Source organism: Typopeltis vanoorti, chromosome 14, assembly GCF_054136105.1.
Source record: "Typopeltis vanoorti isolate ZY-2024b chromosome 14, IOZ_Tvanoo_1.0, whole genome shotgun sequence".
In the NCBI taxonomy this organism is placed as follows: domain Eukaryota; kingdom Metazoa; phylum Arthropoda; class Arachnida; order Uropygi; family Thelyphonidae; genus Typopeltis; species Typopeltis vanoorti.
This window is the reverse complement of record NC_143562.1, coordinates 116914742-116932635: the sequence shown is the minus strand read 5'-3', so window position 1 is coordinate 116932635 and position 17894 is coordinate 116914742. Positions and strand designations below refer to the sequence as shown.

Genomic DNA, 17894 nt, shown 5'->3' with positions numbered 1-17894 from the left:
GATCATCCAAACTTTGCATGCTCTGCAAACAACCGAATATCCCCATCCGAATCTTTGTGAATATCATTAACATACAGGTTAAACAGCAATGCCACTAAAACACCCCTGAGGCACACCACCAGTGACTTTCCTCTTTAGGGATATTGCTCCCCAATACACAACTTGTTGATACCTATCAGACAGTCAATCTGCAATCCAATGCACTAGTCTAATACCCAATCCCATCTGCTGTAGTTAGTTGACTATCAACTTACTCGTTTGTCACACTACTGAGAAGGAAGCTGATCAGACCACACTTAGACTACTGATCTCAATTAGCTGTGGAAAGGGTATAAAGGCAAATGGTTTCAGGACTGTACAATGTTAGTTATGAGAATCGGTTCAGGGAATGTGGACTGCAGAGTTTGGTAGATAGAAGAAGGAGAGGTGATATGATTGAGACTTTTAAACTGCTGAGAGGTTGTTACAGGGTTGACACTGGGGAGTTCTTTCACTTGGTGGAACAGCAGGAAAGAGCAATGACAAGGGGTCATCCCTGGAAGTTGTAAAAGTAAGGTGTGAGCATGGTGGGTGGTTGAACTGCGGAATGCATTGCCTGATAGAGAGTGGTGAGCGCAAGAACAGTCAATGAGTTCAAGGAGTGGTATGATAGACTTTGTATTTCCTAGGAAGGACCTCCCAGAATGAGTCTTTTGACTCCATGGAGGCCTGAATAATAATAATAACATCATACTTTAATCTATCAAAAGCCTTTGCAAAGTCTAAGTATGCTACTGTGTATCCATCTCTAACATCCAATGCTGTTGTCAACTTATTGTGATAAGTAAGCATATTACTAAAACATGATTTCCTTTTAGCAAATCTGTGCTGTCCATTAAAGATAATACCATTGTTGTTAGCAACTCAATTCTAGATCCTGATTCTTGCCAACCTTTCCAACACTTTAACTACAACACCTGACATGCAGACTTGTCTATAATCTGATGCTTGAATTCTGCCACCTTCTTTATGAGGCATTATAATCTTGCTTTCCTTTGGAAAGTGACCCAATGTAAGACTCATATTAAATAAATATATCAAGGCAAATGTCAAGTATCTGCCATATTTCATTTACATACATGGTGATATATCATCAAGTTCCACAGCTTTAATAATATCAGGTTTGCTTAATTCTCCATATACCTCTTCCTTACTCACAGTCATTTTGACAATGAGTTCTTTAATTCTTGAATACCATCAATTTCAGTCTCTGTTGTTCCCACAGGCTCACTCCCTCTCATTCTGTCTTTTTTTCCTCTATTACCTCATTACTACTTTCTTTCTTTCATTCTACGTCAGTTGCGTTCATTTTTTATTTGTAGGCTCTTTCACTCTCTGTCTCACTAGCTTTCATTCTGTTATCGTTCTGTCTTTTGCACTCACATTTACACTAATTTTTATTCCTTCAGTCTATTCTGCACTCATTGGATTGTGAATTGGAAATTCACATATTTATTATTGTTATTATTATTTAGGCATCCAAGGAGTCAAGACTCATCACGGGAGATACTCCCTTGGAAACACAAGTCTATCAAGACTCATCGTGGGAGGTCCCTCCAGAAACACAAAGTCTATCATACCACTCCTTAAACTCCCTGACCATTCTCGTTCTCACCACTATATCAGCCAATGCAATCCATGCTTCAACCACCCTCCATGCAAGGAAACCACTCCTCACCCTCTTGCTCACAGTTTCCTTTCATAACTACCAGGGATGGACCCTTGTCATCACTTCTTCCCACTGTTCAACAAAGTGAAAGAACTCTCCAATGTCAACCCTGTAACTATCTCTCAACAGTTTAAAAGTCTCAATCATATCACATCTCCTTCTATCCACCAAACTCTGCAGTCCACATTCCCTCAGCCAATCCTCATAACTCATATTGTACAATCCTGAAACCATCTTTGTTATCTGCCTTTCTACCCTTTCCACAGTTAATTTATCCCCTTCAAATCCTGGGGACCAAATCTAAGAACAATAGACTAAGTGTGGTCTGATCAGAGTCTTAAAGAAAGGAATGATAACTCTTTTATCTCTGCAGGTCAGCATCCTTGTCATTATTGTAGCAATCCTCTCTGTTACCTTCACCACCTTTGCAATATGTCCCTTGAATTTCAGGTTTCTATCAATCATCAATCCCAGATCTCTTGTCTCCCCTACTTCCTCCAGTATAGTCCCTCCAATAGAGTATGCAGCATCCCATCGATGTGTCCCAAACCTCAAAACTTTACATATTCCTGCATTAAACCGATATCCCTATTCATTTGTCCATCTATCTAGCTTATTCAAATCCTCTTGCAGGACTACCAAATCTGCACTATTACTAATAACCCTTCCCAGCTTAACATCATCAGCAAACAAGTGAATATCCCCCCTGCAATCCACTGACAATGTCATTGATATAAAGGTTAAACAATATAGGTCTCAGTACCGAGTCCAGTCGGACCCCACTTGTAACCATCTGCCTCCGTGAAACTGCCCAACCATACACAACTCTCTGATACCTATCGGACAGCCAATCCTGAATCTAGTTGACCAATGTGACATCCAAGCCAATTTGCTGCAACTTAAATATCAGCATATCATGTGCACCCCGTAAAATGCCTTCGCTAAATTCAAGAAAATGGCAGTATATGCTTTTCCCTCATCTACTGTTCTTGTAACTTTATTATAAAAGGATAGCATATCACTAAAACAAGAGCACCCCTTCACAAACCCATGTTGACTCTCACAGATAACATTACCTTCATCTGCCCAATGTTGTATACGGTCCCTAACTAACTTTTCCAAGATCTTACTAACTACTGATGACACAAAAACTGCCCTATAATTAGGCACTTCCAGTCTGCTACCGCCCTTATGCAGTGGCACTATCTTACCTTCCATCCATTCCCTGGGCACCTTTCCCGTTGCCAGACTTTCATTGAAAAGCCAGGTCAAAGGAGCTGTCAGTTCCCTAGCACATTCTCCCTAAACTTGTGGTGAAATACCATCCAGTCCCACAGCTTTACTGATATTCAGAGTACTCAGTATTTGGAACACACTCTCCTCCTGCACCTATAAACCTAAAACCTGCCCTATCCCTCTAGTATTAAAATTTACTCCTCCAGGATGAAATACACGAATAAAGTGTTCATTGAACAATTCCACTATGTCCTCTTCATCAGTCACTCTATTCCCATTTTTATCCCATAATGTCATTCTTCAACAATTATTTCTCCTCCTACTGGCCACATAGCTAAAGATTCCCTAGGATTTTCTTTGGATTTTACGGCCGATCTCTTCTCATATTCCAGTTTTGTCTTCCTTACCATACTAGTCACTCTCCCGGCCTGTGTCTTATATTCTTCATGCATCTGCTCTTCACTTGTCTCCATATATCTCTTCCATAGTCTCTTTTGCGAATGCAGTTCCTGTTTAATATTGTTTGGCATCCACTTTACACCAAATTTTGTCCTCTTTTTCACTTGTGGAATACAGCTTACTATTGCTGCTAACAAATATTCCTTCACAATTTCCCAAGCACTAATGATATCCGGCCTTCCAATTTCTCCCTCCATGAAACTTCACCAAGTTGATGTCTAAGCCTATTATAATCACCTGCCTTATAATTCCACATATATTCCCGTCTCTTTGATACTCCTGCATGTCTATTCATCTTCCAAGTCAAAACCACATGGTCACTCTCTCCAACTGGTGGGAGAGATGTCATCTCACTTATTATCAGCTCTTCTGATGCTATAAACAAATCCAAAACTCTTGAACCTCTTGTTCCCTGTATTATATGTTGCCTAAGACATTTGTCCCTCAAGAATTCTAGCAATTCCATTCCCTTATTGCTACATGCATCTTCCACTCCCCAATTTATACTGCTGTAGTTAAAATCTCCCATAACAACCATTGTTCTTGCACTTGCACAAGCTCAACTGTCTAAACATCTCCTTGTCCCCACCCTCTGGACTTCTTGGTTTGTAGTAACACCCCACTAAATATCCCGTCTTGCCTATCTCTACCTCACACCATATGCTTTCAAAATCATTAGTGTCACTGCCTTCCAAAGTCTCCACTCTCAGAGGACATAAGATGTCACTTATCATAAGCAGTACTCCACCACCACTCTTTCCCTTCCTATCTTGCCAAAAAATGCTGTATCCTGCTATTTCTATCCTGTTATTATATACGCTTCTGTCAACCACATCTCAGTGATCCCAATAATCTTTGGCAAGGCTGATGCTATCAGCGCCACCAATTCCTCTCCTTTATTCCAGACACTCCTGGTATTAGTATAGCGCATAGGTTCCCAAAGTGGGCAGAACCGCCCCAGTTGCTGCTGAAGCCTTTTAGGGGGGGCTATTGTGGGATCAGAAGCATTTTGGGGCATTCAGGCGGTCCAGGGGTCGGTGGCTCTTTATAGAAGAAATTAATAATATACATTTAAAAATTAATTATTTTCATGATTTTGCGATTAGATAATCATTTAAAATTTAAATATTGCATTTTAATTCATCTTATGCCCGTCTTACATGAACAATTTTTTTATCAATTTTCTATTTCAATTATTTAATCATTTGAAAATTTACTATGTCAGATAGAAATAGATGTCAATTTTCTATGTCAATGAGAAAATAGAGCATGGTACATATATGTGTATAATAGGTTATGTTTACAGTAGCAAATATATTCGTTATATTTCATTTCAAAATATATATAAAATATATAAAACCACTTTTCTAATTGATTTGTACAAAAATAAATCCAATTTTATATAATTTAATATTATGAGTAAAAATAATAATGGCAAGAAAGAAATAAAATCATAAATTTTATTTAGCACTAACTTATATTGCTAACAAGAGGGGGGGGGAAGCAAATATTATTCAAAACTTATTATACTGTTTTCTGTGGTTATGTTTTGTAGGTTTGTTGTTTATATCTTGTGTAATGTTGTAATATTTTTAATGGTGTTTTAATTATTACAATAAGATTATTACTAATGCAATGCAATCTCTTAATTGTATTCCACATTTTCATATTTAAACCATTGTATGAAACTGTGCATAATGTTATTCGAGCATATATTTTTTACAATCTTTACATATGGGCTACGTTTCACCAAAATCGGTATAGCAATAACTGTGTTCAAGATGAAGCACATATTGGCCACTTCTTTTTAAAAATTTAATGGCATAAGCAGTAATGTATCATTAGTTGCTATTTACGTCAAAAATATCAAACGGCTTGAATGAGGAAAACTGTTATGATGGGGAGGGTTTACAAAATTTATGTCTTGCAAAGTGGGCGGTGGCCCAAAAAAGTTTGGAAACCTATGGTATAGAGCATAAAAAAGGCCATGATTTTTATACCCCGCATTATCTCCTCTTGACTGCACTGGGCTCAGCGTTACTTGACGTAACGCTGAGCCCAGTGGAGTCAAGTTGTCCCCCTTCTCCCAAGTACCCTTTCCCACAAGAGGCCACCCCTGCTACCATCCACCTTGGGCATTCTAGTTTCCCTGCACTGACACACTGATTCGTTTAGAACAGCAATCTCTCCAGATACCTACGTCCTTCCTCATTCAAATGGAAGTGGTCTCTCGCATACAATTTCTCTCTGTCCTCAAATGCCCTTCAAGTATTCACATATTCCAATCCTCTCTTCTGACACATTCTAGCTATTATGTTATTCAATATTACTACTCTTCTGCTGAGCTCGTCACTATCATACCTGGGCAACATGTACACTATCTTTCCTCTCTGCATCTTCTTTCGTACTACCTCAAGCAAAAATCTCATATCTCTCACTGCCCAATTTACATTACCTCTCAAGTCATTTGTTCGTACCATCACAATCATCTCATCCACCCTTTCACCCCTCTTAATTGCCATAGCCACACTTTTTATCGTTCCTCAAGGCAAACACTCCTCACACATTCTATCTTGCACACAAAGAATCATTGAGTCACCATACATCACACCTCTTACCACTGTGTTCCTCAATTGCTCCTATGCATTTCTCACTCTCTCTCCTTTAACACTTTCTCTCTGTGTTCCCATACTTACCTGCCTTCCTGACTCACTCTATCCCTGGTTCCAGTGCTCCCTAGCATTCTTCTCATTCTCTCTCTCCTACGATTTCCATTCTCTGCTCTTCTATCATTCCCATAACTCTCTCTCATTCCCTCTCTTCCACTAATCCTATTCCTTCCTCTTCTATCATTCACATACCTCTCTCTCATTCTATTTCTTCTACTGTTTCTATACTCTTCTTCCATCATTCCCAACCCCCCTCTTCTACTGCTTCTATTCTCTCCTCTTCTATCATTCCCAAAACTTTCTCTCACTCCTACTCTGATTTGCCTTGCATACATCTCTTCTATTCTCATCTTTCATACTTCTCATCTTATTCACAAGCCATTCCACCTCCTTTTTTAGTTCATCTTTCCCTCTATGGAAGTTAGTCACTCCTACTCGTTTACCCAATCAAAACCATCTCCGTAAACTTTACAGTCATTCAAGCCTTCCACACTCCCGACTCTTATTTTCTCATTCATACTTCGCTCGTCATTCTCTCCTATCACACTACTTGTCTGCCAACATTCATTTCCCATCCCTGAAGCAGCTAGGTCCATTATCGAATTATCTAATTCACTGATTTCCTTCCATCCTCTTTTGTACTACCTCAAGCAAGAATCTCATATCTCTCACTGTCCAATTTACATTACCTCTCAAGTCATTTGTTCCTACCATCACAATCATCTCATCCACCCTTTCACCCCTCTTAATTGCCATAGCCACAGTGGTGTGTAAGATAGCATTTTGCACATATATGCACTCCCTCTTCTCTCACCTGCCACATATCCAACTCCTGGGAAGCATACATGCAGCAAACACTGCATGCCACAAAGTCCTTCATTATGTTACGTATAATAGTTCTTAAATGGCAGAGGACCTGGTGACACGCATTTGTGATTGCAGCTGCGTCCGCCATCATTCCTTACTGCCAAGTAACTACTAAACTAATCGCTAAAAATATATATGAACACTGTATCACAGATATATATATATATAAATAAATGCTAAATATATACATATATATATATAAATATAAAGCTATATTCGACTATTCTAGATAGTGAAAACTTATCTTCTCTTCCACCGCAAATGCAGCCGACATATAACAATGAAACTTCAAAAGCAGAACCACTAAATAACACTTGTGTTACTGAGAAAAAAATGCAGCACAATTCACAAAAGAATTCACACATACACCGTTCAAAAAACACTTTTCCCTACCAAATCTCTTTGTTATATATTAATAGTTTATTTTTTTTAATGATATTTGTGATGCTACCAAGAGCACTAATATTGTGAAATGAAATTCACATATCCAAAATATGATGGTACCGTTTTAGCACATGCTTGCATATTGCAGTAAAGCATCATCTCAGAGGCATCTATGATACAAAAAAATTAACTATCCAAAGACTACATTTCCCAAGCAAATTGGATAATGCATAGGGTATGGCAGCATTTCCCAGATTTTTCCTAAGATGGAACACTTCACAAATCCTGAAATTTTCAAGGTTATTTTGTAATGTATTAATAATTAATTATGGCATAAGCATAAAGAGTATTAGTATACTTATGTATACGGTGTGACATGTTGACAAATATAAAATTACATTTAAATCAGTTAGGAATTCAGAAACATACAAACTGAATAAATGTGTGCACAGAGAAACACCATACATTTGTCTTTAAAGTAGGGTTTCAGGATTATATAAAAAATTTAAAAATATATTAAAAAATAATAAAATAAAATAAAATGCATACCACACTACTGGCACTAGTTTACTTTAAAGGATTTTCACTTAGAAAATCCTTTAAAGTAAAGCACACATACTTTTAATAAGTTATTAATACAACAGTATAGTTGTAAATCAATTTAATATGTACCTCACTACTCGAGTAGATAGACCATTTCTTTCCCTTTTGTGTGGTCGATCAGCACTATCGATTAGTCCACCTAGAGCAATACGACGAAAATCTCCACCATGGTTCTCTCTTAAATAATTCATCAATTGACGGATATCACAATACAGAGCCTGAAAGCAAAAATTATTATTATTATTATTATTATTTAGGCTTCCATGGAGGCAAAAGATTCATCGTAGCAGGTCCTTTCTAAGAAACACAAATCTGTCAAGACTCATCGAGGGAGATCCCTCCTAGGAAACACAAAGGCTATCATACCACTCCTTAAATGCACTGACGTTCTCGCCACTCTATCAGGCAATGCATTCCATGGTTCAACCATCCTCCATGCAAAAAACCACTCCTCACCCTCTTTCTCACAGTTTCCTTCCGTAACTTCCAGGGATGTCCCCTTGTCATAACTCTTTCCCGCTGTTCAACCAAGTGAAAGAACTCCCCAGTTTCAACCCTGTAACCACCTCTCAACAGTTTAAAAGTCTCAATCATATCACATTTCCTTCTTCTATCCACCAAACTCTGCAGTCCACACTCCCTCAACCGACCCCCATAAGTAACATTGTACAGTCCTGACACCATCTTTGTTATCTCTCTTTGTAACCTTCCCACAGTTAATTTATCCCCTTCAAATCCTGGGGACCAAATCTAAGAACAATAGACTAAGTGTGGTCTGATCAGAGTCTTATACAACAGAATGATAACCCTTTTATCTCTGCAGGTCAGTGTCCTTCTCATTATTGCAGCAATCCTCTGTGTTACCTTCACTACTTTTGCAATATGTCCCCTAAATTTCAGGTTTCTATCAATCATCAACCACGGATCTCTTGTCTCCCCTACTTCCTCCAGTATAACTCCTCCCATAGAGTATGCAGCAACCCATTGATGTTTCCCAAACCTCAAGACCTTACATTTTGCTGCATTAAATCGAAACCCCCATTCATTTGCCCATCTATCTAGCTTATTCAAATCCTCTTGCAGGGCTACCACATATGCACTATTACTAATAATCCTTCCCAGCTTCGCATCATCTGCAAACAACTGAATATCCCCTTGCAATCCACTGGCAATGTCATTGATATAAAGGTTAAACAATATAGGTCCTAGTACTGAGCCCTGTGGAACCCCACTTGTAACCTTCTGCCTCTTTGATATTGCTCCACCATACACAACTCTCTGATACCTATCGGACAGCCAATCCTGAATCCAGTTGACCAATCTGACATCCAACTTGAATATCAGCTTATCATGTGGAACCCTGTCAAATGCCTTTGCTAAGTCTAAGAAAATGGCAGTATATGCCTATCCCTCATCTAATGCTCTTGTAACTTTATTATAAAAGGCATTTTAGCATATTGCTAAAACAAGAGTGCCCCTTCACAAATCCATGTCGACTCTCACAGATAAAATTACCCTCATCTGTGCAATGCTGTATATGGTTCCTCACTACTTTTTCCAAGATCTTACTAACTACTGATGATACACAAACTGGCCTATAATTAGACACTTCCAGTCTGCTACCACCCTTATACAATGGCACTATCTTATCTTCCTTCCGTTCCATGCATCTTCCAAGACTTTCAGACTTTCACTGAAAAGCCAGGTCAAAGGCACTGTCAGTTCCCTAGTACATTCTCTCAAAACTTGTGGTAAAATATCATCCAGTCGAACAGCTTTACTGACATCCAGAGTACTCCGTATTTGGAACACACTCTCCAAATTTAGCAATATAATTATTGGGTAGCATTTATATAAGTTAAATTGCCATTACAAAAAGGGAAATAAAACTGAATGTGAGAATTACAGAGATATTTCCCTACCGAGTGTTACTGGCAAGATTTATGCAAGTATACTTGAGAAACGGTTCAGAAGGATTGTGGAAGGGAAGTTTGATGAAGAACAAGCTGGATTCAGGCCAAATAGGGGCTGTCGGGATCAGATTTTCATTTTACAACAAATAGTTCAGAAATCATGGGAATAAAACAAAGAGCTCTATTTAGGTTTTGTAGATCTGGAAAAGGCATATGGCAAGGTGCCAAGAGAAAAGCTATTCAAAAGGAACAGTTGTATGGTGTCAATGGAGCATTACACCAAGCAATACTTGGTCTTTGAGTTGTCAGCAGTTAGAATTGAAGGAAGTACAGAAAGATGGTTTTATATTAAATCTGGTGTCAGACAAGGATGTACATTATCCCTTCTGTTATTTATTATCTATATGGATCACATTATAAAGGAATTGATGTTAAATTTGATATCAAAATTGGAAATATTAATCTCAGCTCTTTGCTTTATGGGGATGATGTTATACTTCTAAATAAATCTGCTACAAATCTGCAAGATTCCCTGACTGAATTGAATACCTGTTGTAATAAATTTAGTATGAAAATCAGAACTAACAAGACAAAGGCAATTAAAATAGGTATAAACATTGAAAACATCAACTGCATCGTGAATAGAGAAACTATAGAACAAGTAAAACATTTCAGGTGCTTAGGCACAATTTTTAGTGAAGATGGTAAATTAAATATGGAAATAGACAACAGAATCAACAAATCCAGTATGGTAGGAAGTCAACTGAATAAAGTTATATGGAATAAGGGAGAAATTAGTCAAAAAAAAAAAAAAATTGGCTGTATACAATACAGTGTTCAAGCCAATTTTAACTTATGGATCTGAGAGCTGGGTCAGAAGTAAAACACTTGACCAAAGACTAGAGACTGCAGATATGAGAGGCCTGAGAAAGATTAGAGGCATGAAACGATGGCATCAATGGCAATATCATATTAAAAATGAGGATATTAGGAAAGAACTTGACACTGTTAGCATCCAGGAATGTGTTAGCAGAGCTAATCTCAGGTGATATGGTCACTTAAACAGAATGGGAGAGGAAAGATTAGTAAAACAGGTGTTCTCTGCCAGGTTGGCAGAAAAAAATCTGTTACAGGTAACAGATTGATTTGGAGGAAAGTTGTAGATCGAAAGTTAGTGATGATTTAAGTTTTTCATGTAGTACTATCATATCCTGTACACCCCTTGAGGATACATGTCAGGAATTTGATGATGATGATGATGATAAAATTGCCATTAAAAAAAAACAGTAGCATAAGAATGATAAATAGTAATAAGCAGTGTTTCTTCAGATGGTGCACAATAATATGGTGTACTGATGCCTTTATTATTATTATTATTATTATTATTATTAACAGCAGACCTCCATGGAGTCAAAAGACTCATCGTCGGAGACAAACACTGTTAAATTAAATTCGTTTGATGTGAACATCACCACGACGCTTAACTGGCCTCAACAGAGCCCTGATCTCAATCCTATCGAACATCTATGGGATGAACTAGAGTACTGAGTGTGGTCAAGAGACATCTGTCCCACAACAGTCCATGATCATATGTCTACAAGAAGAAGTGTCCAAAATTTCCGTTGATCACTATCGTATGCTTGTGGAAAGTATAACCAATGGAATAACTGAAGTCATCATAGCGAAAGGAGGACCTACATCTTATTAAAGTGGGCAGGATGGCTGTTGGTTCCTCACACTATATCGTTTGTTGACTTCTTTCCAAACATATCTAATGCATATAGATATTATTATTATTATTCCTGATACCTCCAAGGAGTCCGAAGACTCATCATGGGAGGACATCTACAACTGTCTCTACACCTTACCTCTACTACGAATCAACGAAGGTCAATACACAACTATTCAATGCATAGAGAGGAGTGATGCTAGTCTGTCAGGTCTCACTGCTACTTTTTAAATTCTTTATAGATGAGCTTATTAACAACGCAGTAGAAGAAGAGAGGAATAATGCCAAGGAATAGACATATCATTCATATAAAATATGCAGATGACAATGCTATAACTGCAGATATGAAATCTATATAAACTTCTATATACTTAGCCTGAGAGAATCTGATGTCAATTAAGTCCATATAACTTTGCTGGAACATATACATCTAAAGAATAGAGTAAATTTTAATTATTATTATTATTATTCAGGCCTCCATGGAGTCAAAAGACTCATCGAGAGGAGGTCCCCCCCCCCCTGAGAAACAGAAAGTCTATCATACCATTCCTTAAACTCATTTACTGTTCTCGCTCTCACCACTCCATCAGGCAATGCATCAGCCGATCCTCATAACTAACATGGTACAGTCCTGAAACCATCTTCGTTATCCACCTTTGTATCCTTTCCACAGTTAATTTATCCCCTTCAAATCCTGGAGACCAAATCTGAGAACAATAGTCTAAGTGTGGTTTGATCAGAGAATTATACAACGGAATCGTAAACCTTTTATCTCTGCAGGTCAGTGTCCCTCTCATTATTGCAGCAATCTTCTGTATTACCTTCACCACCTATGCAATATGTTCCCTAAGTTTCAGGTTTCTATCAATCATCAACCCCAGATCTCTTGTCTCCCCTACTTCATCCAGTATAATTCAGGAAGTATAATTCCTCCTCCCATAGAGTATGCAGCATCCCATCAATGTTTCCTAAACCTCAAGACCTTACATTTTTCTGCATTAAACCGGCCCCCCCCCCATTCATTTGCCCATCTATCTAGCTTATTTAAATCCTCTTGCAGGGCTACCACATCTACACTATTATTAATAATCCTTCCCAGCTTCCCATCATCTGCAAACAACTGAATATCCCCTTGCAATCCACTGACAATGTCATTAATATAAAGGTTAAACAATATAGGTCCTAGTACTGAGCCCTGTGGGACCCCACTTGTAACCCTCTGCCTCCTTGAAACTGCCCCACCATACTCAACTCTCTGATACCTATCGGACAGCCAATCCTGAATCCAGTTGACCAATCTGACATCCAGACCCATGTGCTGCAACTTAAATATCAGCTTATCATGCGGCACACTGTCAAATGCTTTCGCTAAGTCTAAGAAAATGGCAGTATATGCCTTTCCCTCATTTAATGCTCTTGTAACTTTATTATAAAAGGCATTTTAGCATATTGCTAAAACAAGAGTGCCCCCTCACAAATCCATGTTGACTCTCTCAGATAACACCACCCTCATCTGTCCAATGCTGTATACGGTCCCTCACTACTTTCTCCAAGATCTTAACAACCACTGATGACACGCAAACTGGCCTATATTAGACACTTCCAGTCTGCTACCACCCTTATACAATGGCACTATCTTATCTTCCTTCCGTTCCATGCATCTTCCAAGACTTTCAGACTTTCACTGAAAAGCCAGGTCAAAGGCATTGTCAGTTCCCTAGCACATTCTCTCAAAACTCGTGGTGAAATACCATCCAGTCCCACAGCTTTACTGACATCCAGAGTACTCAGTGTTTGAAACACACTCTCCTGCACCTCTAAACCTCAAACCTGTCCTATTCCTCTAGTATTAAAACTGACTCCTCCAGGATGAAATACTCCAATAAAGTGTTCATTGAACAATTCCACTATGTCCTCTGCATCAGTCACTCTATTCCCATTTTTTATCCTGCAATATCATTCTTTCACAGTCATTTCTCCTCCTACTGGCCACATAGCTAAAAAATTCCCTAGGATTTTCTTTGGATCTTAGGGCCAATCTCTTCTCATATTCCAGTTTCGCCTTCTTTGCCATACTAGTCTTCACCTGTCTCCTTATATGTCTTCCATAGCCTCTTTTTCGCATGCAATATGCATAATATTGTTTGTCATCCACTTTACTCCAAATTGTGTCCTCTTCTTCACTCGTGGTATACAACTTACCATTGCTGCTAACAAATATTCTTTCACAATTTCCCATGCACTAATGATATCCCGGCCTTCCAATTCCTCCTTCCATGAAACTTCTCCAAGTTTGACGTCTAAGACTATTATAATCACCTGCCTTATGATTTCACATACGTTCCCATCCCTTTGATACTCCTACATGTCTATTCATTTTCCAAGTCAAAACCATATAGTCACTCTCTCCAAGTGGTGGGAGAGATGTCATCTCAGTTATTATCAACTCTTTTGGTGCTATAACCAAATCCAAAACTCTTGAACCGCTTGTTCGCTCTATTACATGTTGCCTAAGACATTTGTCCTTCAAGAATTCTAGAAATTCCATTCCCTTATTGCTACATGCATCTTCCACTCCCTAATTTATACTACTGTAGTTAAAATCTCCCATAACAATCATTCTTCTTGCACTTGCCAAACTCACCTGGCTAAACATCTCTTGGTCCCCAGATGTATGGAATGGTATTCTTCAAGTAGATGCACCAATTCTTGGTTTTCAACATAGCAGGCAACTTTCTTGTGAGAGAGGAAAGCAAATAGTCACCAGTGCCTAAGATGTATATATCGAAAGTGAATAATTCATCTTCTCTTTTTACTACAAGGTCAGACTTCCTCAAACCTAAGTTACTTAAATTGTGGGGTTCTACAGCTTTTTCCCCAACCTTTATTCATTCACTCATTCTCTACAATCTTCATTCACAAGAGCATTATGCCTTCTGAAACAGCAAGCAAGCAACACTGCAACTTCAGTCAAAGTTACTATACTATAACAGCTTCTGCAGTTAGTTCTAGTGTGCATGCTCAATTTGGAAGAGCACTGATATTAATCTGGATTTAAACCCATGTAAGAGGCAAGAGCTATCCTTGATCTGCTTATTGGGGAACATTTTTAAATTATTCGTGTAACGCAGCTCTGTTGGCTAATTAGTATAGCATTAAAGTCAATCTCTTTTATTCAGCTGAGGCACAACCTATATAGACCACCAAGTGAATGGCTATATCCAGCTGCAAGAATACTGAGAAAGAGAAACATCATGTCGAACTACCCTATGGGAAAATTATAGGAAAAATATAAAAAATTACAGGTAATTTAGAATGAACAGCCACTATTGAGGTTTAAGTGGGGCTTTTCAAAGATAAGAAAGAAAAAATCCTGCCCTGAATAGGAAAGAGGAGCAGCCCCTTTCATAGTAACACCATCCAATCTGACAACCTTATCAACATCAAGCTTAATTTTTTTTTTAATGTGATTCCCACTCACACAAGGTTATAGGCCTATTGTACATTAGTACTGTGAGTGGATTTAAAGATTTTTTTCCTATTTTATTTAATTTTTATAATTTTTTTTTGTATTTTTATTTTTTATTTTTTGCAAAGTCCAGAAACTCTGCTCTAGAAACAAACCATAGAACTTTTTCAAGCCACTTCAGGCCTCCAATAAGTGATGAGGTGGTCTCACACTGGGTGATAAAATTCATCTTCCACCTAAAACTAATTAATTGCTTCAATGAAGCTTAATTAAAATTTTCAAGCATTCCATATAAACCTATATACTTAGATATGTTAGAAAGGAACCAAAGAAGATTCACAAAGGTGGTTTAAGTGGTTTAACTGGTATTTTCAAAGACAGCAAAGAAAAAATTCTGCACTGAATGGAAAAGAGATGCAGCCTCTTTCATAGTAACACCATCCAATCTGACAACCTTATCAACATTAAGTTTAATCTTTTTTCTTTTTCTTTTTTTATGCAATTTCCACTCCGAAAGGTTATAGGCCTATTGTACATAAAAGTAAATTATTAAAATTTTTCAAGCATTTCATATAAACTTATATACTGAGATATGTTAGAAAGCATCCAGAGAAGATTCACAAAGGTGGTAACTGATCTTTGGGATGTGGTTTAAGTGGTTTAATTGGGGCTTTTCAATGACAGCAAAGAAAAAATTCTGCGCTGAATGGGAAAAAGATGCAGCCTCTTTCACAGCAACACCATCCAATCTGACAACCTTATCAACCTTAAGTTTAATCTTTTTTTCTTTTTTTTTTTTTATGCAATTTCCACTCATGAAAGGTTATAGGCCTATTGTACATTAAATTAAATTATTCAAATTTTTCAAGCATTTCATATAAACCTATATATACTGAGATATGTTAGAAAGGATCCAGAGAAGATTCACAAAGGTGGTAACTGGTCTTTGGGATGTGAAACATGAAGATAAACTGAGAGAGTAAAATTTGCAAAGCATCATGTATAGGAGGAGGAGAGAGATTATGATTGAGGTATATAAGTTAGTCAGGAGCTGTTACCAGGTGAACATGGAACAAATTTTTCCTAGAATGGGGGAGGTAAATACTCATTGAATATTTCTACTATGAACTTCAGCAAATGTAACCTGTGTATCATTTCTGGCAACTAAAGTCAGTCTCAATATTCACCTTTCTGTCTGCTAGCTATATAACTGTAGAATGGTGTAAGATTTTGTTTTGCTACCTCAGCATGTTTTGCTACCTCTTTCTTATATCAATTTCTCCTTCCTCACTCTCTTCGCTTTGATAGCCTGTACCTTATACTTTGTGTTGCTGGGGGATATCCTGTTTTTTATATCTCAACCATAACATATTTTTCCCAAGATCTTAAATAATGCCATGAGTTATCCATTTTATTCCATTCTATTTATCCTCTTAATCATAGGAATAAACTATGATATCAACATTAGTAATTGACCTGAAACAAAGTCCAAGGCATTACTGTAATAATAATAATAGTGAGCTAATAGGATGGAACATACAAAAAAACTTTTCATAATAAAAACAGACAGAATTTTCTCTCCCCTGCTGAATATTAGATAATGTAGGTGCTCTACACGATCTATCCAAAAATTTGGTATCTCCTGGAATGCTTCTTTATGAATATAAAAATCATTAGACTGAACAATAAAATTTCCATAATGCAATATTTATTAAAGAATTTGTATGTCATGCAACCAGTTTTCAAAGTTTCATAACTTTCTATAAAAGATATTTTAACTAATTTTAAAAATCATAATACTCATTCTATTGTTCATCACAAGTGTTCAACTCATTACATAATCTGTTCCAAATAAGCAGGACAAGAGGGCAGCTGTAGAATGCCATGTTACTAAAGTACCTCCAATTTGATTAGGTTTCCTGGAAGATGACCACATACAATTTTCCAAACAAGATTCCTGTTAAGGTTTCCTTGGAATCATAAGTTATTAAATACAGTGTCATCGTTAGTACCCAATGGAACCTAATGAGCTGAAATCTTGAGCATAATGGGCCTCTCTTTTTTAGGATGTGCCAAACACTTTGGTGGTTTATCCCAGTTTATTTGGCCAACTAGTGTACAGACCCTCATTGATCAACTGCAAAGAGTCCCCAAAAAAGCTCAACATGTTCATCTGAAATGGAAAGTCATCCTGGATAGCGATTATCATCCACGTGATCTTGCTACACATGAAATGTGCTGACCCATCTTGTGACTGTGAAGTACAATAGGGAACTGTCACCTCAGGCTTCCATAAAGCCACGATAACAGTCACTCACAGTTTTACCTTGTACAACCTGAACCCTGATCCGGGATCATTTGTTCTAATCTTGTGAGCATAGCTTAGAGAATTGCACACTGACATGTTAACTTTAACCACTTCTGCATATAAGGGCACTTGTCAGAATGGGCTGTGTCACCTTGTGTGCATGTACAGTACATACAACTAGTGCCAAACTTTCAAGAGTAACATTTGAGTTACCAACTATGTCGACACTACTTTATTTACAACCCTTATAAAAATAATTTAGATCTCAAAAGCATCTGATACAAGAATGATACAAGAGGACATAAATCAGTCGTAAAGCACATAAATCAGTAATAATTATTAATCTAGGAAAGTTTGCATATCATGGTCATATCATTAATGTTAAAACACCTTATAGCTCGCATGGTATTATTATTATTATTATTACTACGAGCTACTCCAGGGAGTCCTTAGACTCATCGAGGGAGGCCCTAAACATCATGTTCACACAACTGTTCAACATTCTCACAGTATCTATCATACCTTGCCTTGAACTCGCTCACTGTCATA

General features: G+C 37.6%; 1 protein-coding gene across 4 annotated transcripts in view; it reads right to left on the bottom strand.

Annotated features, from left to right (window-relative positions):
* Positions 1-17894, bottom strand: part of unc80 (unc80, NALCN channel complex subunit) — a 1852146-nt gene that overhangs the window by 1409944 nt on the left and 424308 nt on the right. For all 4 annotated transcript variants that reach the window (XM_090404461.1, XM_090404464.1, XM_090404465.1 and 1 more), the window contains one exon: positions 7996-8144. In XM_090404461.1, coding sequence (XP_090260587.1) covers positions 7996-8144 — 149 coding nt within the window. The remainder of the gene's footprint in view (positions 1-7995; positions 8145-17894) is intronic.